Source organism: Cynara cardunculus, assembly GCF_001531365.2.
Source record: "Cynara cardunculus var. scolymus isolate 2C chromosome LG 10, CcrdV1, whole genome shotgun sequence".
Lineage (NCBI taxonomy): Eukaryota > Viridiplantae > Streptophyta > Magnoliopsida > Asterales > Asteraceae > Cynara > Cynara cardunculus.
In genome coordinates, this window is record NC_037537.1 from 22,508,260 (window position 1) to 22,517,342 (window position 9,083).

The 9,083-nt window shown below is 32.1% G+C and overlaps 1 protein-coding gene across 1 annotated transcript; it reads left to right on the top strand.

The window, feature by feature from the left end:
• The first annotated feature begins 518 nt into the window (after positions 1-518).
• Positions 519-6,331, top strand: LOC112519750. Its single transcript, XM_025127995.1, has 5 exons — positions 519-916; positions 1,158-1,351; positions 3,819-4,140; positions 4,212-4,298; positions 5,960-6,331. The coding sequence occupies exons 1-5, from the start codon at positions 821-823 to the stop codon at positions 5,993-5,995; spliced, it is 735 nt and encodes a 244-aa protein (XP_024983763.1). The 5' UTR covers positions 519-820; the 3' UTR covers positions 5,996-6,331.
• The last annotated feature ends 2,752 nt before the right edge of the window (positions 6,332-9,083 follow it).

Sequence of the window (9,083 nt, forward strand, 5' to 3'; positions counted from 1 at the left end):
GTTTCTCAAATAATAATTATAATATTTTGCTTTTATTTTTCCAAAAGAAGAAGTATATTAATAGATTTGAAATGTAGGCAGATTGATGGAATATAATGGTTGCCGACTTCTTCCGTGGCAGGTGGCGAGAGAGATGACCGCAAGGGTATGGGACAATTTTAGCCATCTCTTTCAAATAAATAAATATATATTTATTTAATTATTACCTAAAATATATTTTAACAACATAACTTTGATAAAATGAATACAAAATCTAATAAAATGTTTAGTGTAAGCTTAACAAACATTAATACTTTGCAAATCTTTTTGTAAAGAAACCGGTTGATGTGATTCTTGAATTTCAAGTTCACCTACGGATATGTATTCGTAAATTTTCTACTCTCGGTAGAACTCGATAAAAGTTTAACTCGTATGGGGCTATTTAGTTAAGGGGGTTTGTGTCATTTCTTTATACAAGAGGGGTGCTAAATGTAATTTTTCTTGGCCCAAAGCCAAAGGCAAAAAGAAATGCATGAAGCGGGTTCTTGCGAGTGGGAAAAGCTTTCCCTTTTCCAATTTCCCCTTCAAAAATCTTCTCTTCATTTTCCATAATCATCACACAAATCACGCATACTCACCCACACAAACACACTGACTCGGAGAAGAGAAAACCCACTTCCAAGAATCAAATCTTTTCTCCATCGAAACATTGATTTAAGGTTCCGTTTTCTTTCAATGTAGCCCAATTGATCGGAACCCATGTTTTTCCCTATTTGATTCGTTGATTGAGTTCAACATCTGTGGGTTTTTTTTAAAGGGAGGGAAAGGTAGGGTTTGTTTTATGATGCTTTGTCCTGAATTGAACACTCAGATACAAACATGGCTTCGTGATTACGACAAGATTCAATCTTTCGCCGTGAAACTCATTTACATTCAAGTATTTTTTTTTTCTCTCTCCATTTATATTTGCGTCTGAATAAATAAATACATGTTACTAGGATACATTCTGATCTTACAGTAGTTTTGATCCGTTTACCAATTATTCCGAACTTGAATTCATGGCCTACAGCTTTGATCTGAGTTATTTGATACAACTGAAATGAGATTAATAACTGTTTGTTTATTTGACGATGTGTATTTTTCGTATTAATCGATGGAAGTTGTCTTGATGTTTGAAGCTTGCTTGTGCTTTGATTGGATCATTGGGGGTATTGTATAATGGAGTTTCCCTTATAAATCTTGGGATTGGATTATTCGCATTGGTTGCAATCGAGAGTAGCAGCCAGAGTCTCGGCCGAACTTATGCTGTTCTTTTGTTTTCTGCAATTTTGCTAGATATTTTGTGGTTCATCCTCTTCGGTCAAGAAATCTGGTTAGTTTTCAAATTTATTATTCCTCTATATTTGATTGCTAGATTCTGTTCAAAAATTGTTCAGCCCCTTTTGCTATTGGTGAGGTAGGTTAGGTTTTACTATTTAAGGTTAATGGGTGGACAAAAAGACTTGTGAAATGCTTTATATTTGCAACTAATATCGTTGGAATAAGTGTGATGCATTACTTTATGATTTAGAAACAGTTGTTCTACTGACTAGTTTGATTCGGTGGACGTTTCAACAACCATGCTTTGCTAAACTAGTTCAGGTAAGATAGGGAAAACTAATAGCAAATATGTATAGGTGAATCCTGAAGGGTTTTGGGACAATCTAGGGTCATTTGACTAACATTTATTTGAGACCGACTCCTTTGGTGTATCGTTTAAACCATTTTGAGTCGTGTTGACTCAATTTCTTCTCAAATGATGCCATCACGACGTTCTCCTTCATATCATTCTTTTTAAATCATATCCCTTTATGTGTTGCTTTTCACGTATTTGCTATGCTCCTCTTTCGTGTACATGTTGTCTTTTAGTCAGCCCGATAAATCCTAATAGGTCTCACAATCCAGTAGAAGTTAGCTGTTAGCTTACTAGGATGACTTCTCTTAAGCACACAAACCAGAAGTTTGTCTCTGTTTTACCTTCAACCAACTCTTATCCTTTGATTAACATCCTTATGGATCTCCATTTTTCTCTACATCCAATTCGGTTCTGAACATGCTCACTGTATCTTCAACCTCCTTGTCAACATCTTTAAAGTTACAAACCTTTTCTTCCTATTCCGTCATAACCAGAACCTTTAGATTCCAAAAGACTTTTATAACAATTAAATGGAAAAATATTGTGTGTCCATGGTTTCTTTGACCATTAACTTTGTTAGTTAAAACACTAGTTCTTATTTCAGCCTTGGTTCATTTGGTCAGTTTAGATGCTATACAATTTTTTGCAGAAAACCAAGTTCAAATGATTTTCATGGTGTATGTTGTTCTGTCTTTTCACATGCTGCTACCTAGCAACCACCTGAAAAATATATTACAGATATTTAAAAAGCGTTTATAGTTGAAAACATGCCATCAATATAAGTTCTCTAATAAGGGTTTACAATTTGAAGTCTTATCCTTACCGAAGATCCAATAATGCTTCCTTGAGCTCAATTTTTTATTAGCTATATCTGATATGTGAATGTTATTGGGGGTTTTCACTCTTCACGTGAACAATCACTCTACTCTTTAGGGTAGAGATCAGGTTTGTACCCCCCCCCCCCCCTCCGGGTGGGACATACTACTAGGCTTGTTTGGTTTGGTTTTTAGGTATGTGAATGTAACTTGAAATGAAGTTAAGCTCGTTGGTTGCAAACATGCTTTCAACAAATAGCATTTCGATAGTGGGGGGTCTACCTTTGTAGGTAACTATGATATTTTTTTTTTTTAAATCCTACATGGAGATAATGGAACCTGACAGCTACTCATTTTATAAAATCTGAACAGTGTTTACATAGATATACCATGTAATATTAGCACACTATGAAACGTAATTGTCAATAGAAATGTGGAAGTGCAATATTGAGCTTCATGCTGCGTTTATTCCAGAATTAGTTGTTAAGTTATATCCCACATACCCTTACATTGTTCATATACATGTAGCCAATTTGTTTTATCTATATATTCCTAAAAATGTAAAGAAATGAGTAACATTGTAGTCGTACGCTGAGGCAAATTCAGAGCAATTACCTTCTTCAACCACCGTGCTCAGTTTTTGTTGCAAATAACCACCTTTTCTTTTGTGAAAATGTAAAACAGGAACCCCACACTTTGCAAGAATAAGTAAATTTGGATAATTTTAGAAATGTAAATGCAAAAAACCATCATACTTGACATTTTTTTTCCTAAATCGATCATTCTTGCAATGTGAAGAGTTCTTTTTGCACTTCATAGGAGTGATGGGTTTGTTTGTCATGCAAAGTCAAATACGATGGTTTGAGGAATTGATCACTCGATATTATGTATATTTGAATTCTAAGATAACCTCTTGATGTATTATTATTCACATAAAAATAGACTCCTACAATCATGCATCTTTGTACCACACATTCATCTCCCTTTTGTTAATGTTTGGCTTGAGTTGGAGCTTGGACATTGAGTCCATTGGAGCAATTACAAACAATATTTAAGACGTTAGAGTGAAAGTTTTCTTGCATCTTCTATTTTCTGTCTGCACTTTTCTTATAAATGGGTGCCAACCTTCATTGTACATATCACATAATTCACAAGATACAATAAGAAGCCTAGCAACAATTATGAATGTAGACAGATTATTGAACCACACATATTGTCTCCTTTTCTGTTCATCATCGTGTATGTGTGATTTTCAACCCCAACACTTTAGATGTGCATAAGGGGAAGGAACTCTAGAAAATAATTTGTGAGCTAATTTATTGGTCTTTAAATGCTTGACATGTATGCAGGGACATTTCTTCAGAGATTTATGGAGAATTAGCCATATTTTCAGTGAGACTCACTCTGTTAATGCAAATTATTGGGTTCATGGTAAGATCATCATCCTCATTATTATGGATTCAGATGTATAGATTGGGGCCATCACTTGTGGATAGTACAGTTCCTCGAGATGGAGACTTGGATTTGAGGAACAGTTTTATGAGTCCTGCCACCCCACCTGTAGTTAGACGTACTTCTGGTTCTGCCGATTTATTAGGAGGCTCCATCTATGATCCAGCATACTACTCGTCTCTTTTTTCAGATAACCAAGATGAAGGATCTTTACACTCGGTAGGTTTCATTTTTCTAATTTCCTGATTAAGTTTTCCATGGTTGCATGTGAATATGTTGTCTGTCTGTAGGGTCACAACCATCGTATTGGCATGGATGGCTCTTTGTCTGATCCTCTGTTGAAGCCATCTTTAAGCAAATCTTTTCGGGCTACACATGTAAGTCCCGACTTTTCTTTTGGCACTTCTATCATCATATGAATATATGTTGCTACAGTTGCTTTCCGTTGAAACACAGATAAGAAGCAATTTACTTATTCCGATCACCCTTGGTTTTCTCTTTTTATTTAATATGGTCATATATTAAACCATTGTCCTACGTATGAACTTGAATTTGTTCTTTATAATATATGATCGATAATAATCTGACGAGGAAGATATACCTAAAAATTAGCCAAAAATAATAAAAAGACGCCAAACAACGATGTGATAATAAACCAATGAACATATTTGAATAAATGAAACTTATAATGAAATGAGAGAGCAAAAAATACATAATTTTAAAATACTCTTATGACTCGTGGCAATCCTTTTCCTGAAGATCAATGTACAAATCTAATCTAAGATACAACTTCCATTACATAAGTGCAGCTCACTAACATGATTTTGAACATAAAAACACCTAACTATATAAGAAAATAATAAAATCTAAATGATCTAAAAACTGACCATCAAAGTTCATCTCTTCCTCGTTTTATACACTGTCTTCAACAATGTTTGCTTATTTCCTAGATCACTTGCAGCCATCTTATGAAACAGCGAAGATCTTTCTTTTGCGGAAATGCTCCTTGTATTCCAAACTGCTTCAGCCTTCTCTTGAATAATGGATTATACATATTCAATGAACTAATATATGAAACCCCACAAACTAATAAAACCGACAAGTCGTAAGTAATCAATAATCATACTGTTTCCGTTTTAGTTGGTAAGAACCCTCTCATTCGCCTGTGTTTTGTCCGTTATCCCATGAACAAACATCTTTCTATACTTGTCATACTTTGGTTTGAAAAACGATGCTGCAACACATTATATAAATGGGATAGCATCTCATTGGTTATGAGGTAGTTTTTATATGTAAGCATACCTGATACCCTCCAATATTCTGCTGAACTCCATTTTATCTTAATTCTTGACCATGGTCAAGCATGAAGCTGCTGTAGTTTCCTGGTGAATGGTACTAATTACTAAGGGTGCGTTTGGTGAATGGAAACTTCTTTTTCCACGTTTCGTGTGACATTAGACTAGGATAAGTCAAAACTGAATGGACAAAAAGAAACAAAATAAGTGGAATAAAAATTAAGGAGATGGAGCATAATGGTAAATTACTAAAGATTAGTACGAAACAAAATGATGAGAACCTAACAAACAAGCAAATGATTTGAGTTTTAGAGAAAATTAATCCGATTTGATAGAAGATTTAGAGCAAAGTTGTGTGCTTGTTCGTTGAGAGAAGATGTGATAGATGTACATTTTTGTTAGTTTTTAAATCATACTTTGTAAATCAAACAAAACGAGCCCAGTATCTCTCAAAGAGTAGAGGGGTTGTTTAGGTGATAAGTTGAACTTTGTCTTCGGGTGATGACACAATGCACAATTCTTGAAACTGCTTGGCTTTTCTGACCTACACGACTCGCCCGTGCCTTCACCCGCCTACTTTTTTTTTGTTAACTAGTCTCATAGGGCCTTGAAGATAACAATCAAGAAAAATCCCTACCGACTTTGAGGAGACTTCAGAAATCCAAAACGGCACAATGACTTGACTTTGATACAAGCTGTTAAAAGATTTCCAACGATACTGATTCCAAATCTTTCTTATGCAGGAAAGGACCGTAGTAAGCAGGCTCGGGAGCCTTTAACCCAAGCCAAAAACGGGCAGTATGTCCCACTCAGAACTAGGGTCTCGGAGGCTGGGGAGCCTTTGAGGTAGAGTATTTCCATCGTATTCGATAGCTATGGGCATAACTAGCATTCTCCAGATATTTTTTATTACCAAATGGAGGTTCATTCTTATACTTGAATTAAATGTACAGTTGCATCTTACTTACATGTATTAATTTAGTGGAAAAGGGCAAAAAATGCCGAACCGCTATACATTTGCAACTTTCTTGCTACAAGGGTTGTACCTCATGCATGTTTCGATTATACATTCGAGCCATATCAACCGTAGTGCTACAGCGGTTGTACTTCGTTCATGTTTGGATTGTACCTCTAAATATTTTGTATGGGTCTCCTTAAACATGACAACCATCTTGCTACAAGAGTTGTTGCATGTTCCATTTGTACCATGGTTTGATCGAAATCGAGTAAATCCCTCCGAAACATAAAGTGTTTACATTTCTATTTTAGTTTGTCCCAAAATAAGTGTTGGTGGTCAAAAGTTACTGATAATAATGAGATGGAGAAATTCATTAAACCTTGTATTATTAAGGGTAAAATTGTCATTTAGTTTATTAAAAGGTATAATAATTATCTGGTTACCTTTATCAAATGAATCATACATATTATATGGTGTTGTGAAAAAAGATGAAATGGAAAAACTGCAGTATTCTTGTACTCATTCTCGTCTCATTCTAACTTAAAAGTCATGTTAAACGTGAATAATAAGGTTTTATCATGTATTGCCCATGTGAAGTTTCGTTAGAAACTCAAAATTGATTAGGAACTCGGAAACCGATTTCCGCATGCCGGGTATTTATGTTCAGGATGAATACATTAATATGTCATTCATCATGTATCACATTCATGATGAATATTCTGTAACATTATTATAAATAGATAAAATTATGTTTTTAGTCCTTATGTAAAAATTTATAATTTTCATCCTTATGATTTTTAAATTACAATTTTCATCCCTGTAGTTTATAGCTAATTATCTTTTTCGACCTTATGATTTTAAATTTATTGTTTTTTTCATTACTATGGTTTACAATTCATTTCTATTTTAGTCTTTCATACTTAAAAGTGATGATTTGGCCTCAGAGACAAAAATAGAAATGAATTGCAAACCATACAGACTAAAATAAAAAATTTCAAACCACAAGGATGAAATCCATAATCTTTTAACAAACCACAGGGATGAAAAACACAATTTACTCTTATAAACAACATATTCATATTTCTAATGAATTATTAGATGTTGTGGTATAGACCGTTCTTAGGTTTTTAATTAATTTTAGGTTCCTAATGAAACCTGTCTCATACAGGCCATCCTATTTTACTAGCATATTACACAAAAATGGAGATCTTTTCAACTCCAATCAATCAATGTAACATTAAAAAAATGGAGGTCATCAAAATTGGCATTTTATCCGGAGGTCAAAATATTGGTGTATAAAGTACTGCTTATTGATACATATTACTTAAATTCAAGATTGCAAGTAAATTATGCATAAATATAACTTATTAAAGCTTCATATTTTGAATTCGTGTAACTAACTGCGGATAAACATAATCAAATAGAGGATAAATATCTCATTTTAAAATATATAAAAAATTTAAAATATAATGAAGATAATTATTGATAACAAAATACTTAATTATTATATTTATAAAAAATATATTATTAAACCTAAATTAAGTTACTTCGTTATGTTAAATTAAATTATAATAAAAATTTTGAATTAAAAAAGAAAAACACAAATAAGAACTTTTAAATAGTTAATTTGATACTAATATCAATATATTTTTTGCAAATTTTATATGATATTTTTAAATTTATATTTTATTCAAAAATAAAAACATTATCGCTTTCTCAAAAACACATAAAATCGTATTATATCGACATAGATAAAAAAAAAAAATGAAACATTAAAATAAAAATATGTCTTGATACATTACACGAGTATCCTTCTAATATATATATAACACTTGTATAATAATGAAATATTTAACAAAATAAAACTCCGTTATCAAAAATTTAAAAATAAATAATATTAACTATCATTTTAAATTTTAAAATACTTCATTAAATAAATTATTTTAAGGATCCAGTAAAAATATTTATTAATTACAGAACATAATTAATTATTGAGTCTTAGTAAAATATTATAATAATAAATATGATATATTTATTTATTATTAAAATATTTTATTATTATTATCTTCAAATGTAGGGTTTGGAATTGACGTCTTTTTAATGCTGAATGGCCCCAACATATTTAGTGGTTACAATATTGATGGTCTAATCAAATACACCTTAGAAATTAACGGTGGATTTGGTATCATATCAAGTTTTTTTTTCTTTTCTAATATCATGTATCAACCAATTATAATTGATACGTAAAATTATATATCATGTACCAATCAAGTATACTTGGTTCCAACTTAATTGATACTATTTTTTTCGGTTGGTACTAGTTTTGCACCAACTTTAATTTATATATATATATATGAAAAATTTATCATTTTGTTCAATTTGAAGTAACGTTTTGAGTTTTAAGTGACATATATGACGTTTAAGAGTTTCTAATCGTAAAGAATAAAACTCAGCAAGATTTAAATGTTCAAACAAAGTAGATAATGTTACAATGTTTGATTTTTTAACACATAAAAAAAATACAAAAACTAATAAATAATTAAATAAGTACGTATTATGGTACTACAGTGATACACAACTTTCAGTAGTTGTACCAATTATATGATATTACGATCTGATTGTACACGATACCAATTAATACACATATTGACTAGGTTCATTTGATACAAAATTGGCACGCATATTAAAAACATTTTTCATAACTTCCAACACACTTTTGGGTCCCTCGTTTATGATTGTTTTTCGCTTTTCGTCTCTCGAATCTGTAAAGTACACTCTTGGTCCAAAAATTGTCCAAAAAAGTAAATGGAAATACTAATACCGGTTTGGCACCAGTTTTAAGAAGTTTTTGATAAGTTACTATATTCTAACTTATTAATTTATTCCGGTGTGGTACCCGTAATAAGAAG

Bases quoted from the DNA above. Each gene is read 5' to 3' on its own strand.
- LOC112519750 (XM_025127995.1), top strand. From the start codon at position 821: ATGATGCTTTGTCCTGAATTGAACACTCAGATACAAACATGGCTTCGT. The intron at 4,141-4,211 runs GTAGGTTTCATT...GTCTGTCTGTAG, and splicing joins ATGAAGGATCTTTACACTCG to GGTCACAACCATCGTATTGG. The intron at 4,299-5,959 runs GTAAGTCCCGAC...TTTCTTATGCAG, and splicing joins AATCTTTTCGGGCTACACAT to GAAAGGACCGTAGTAAGCAG.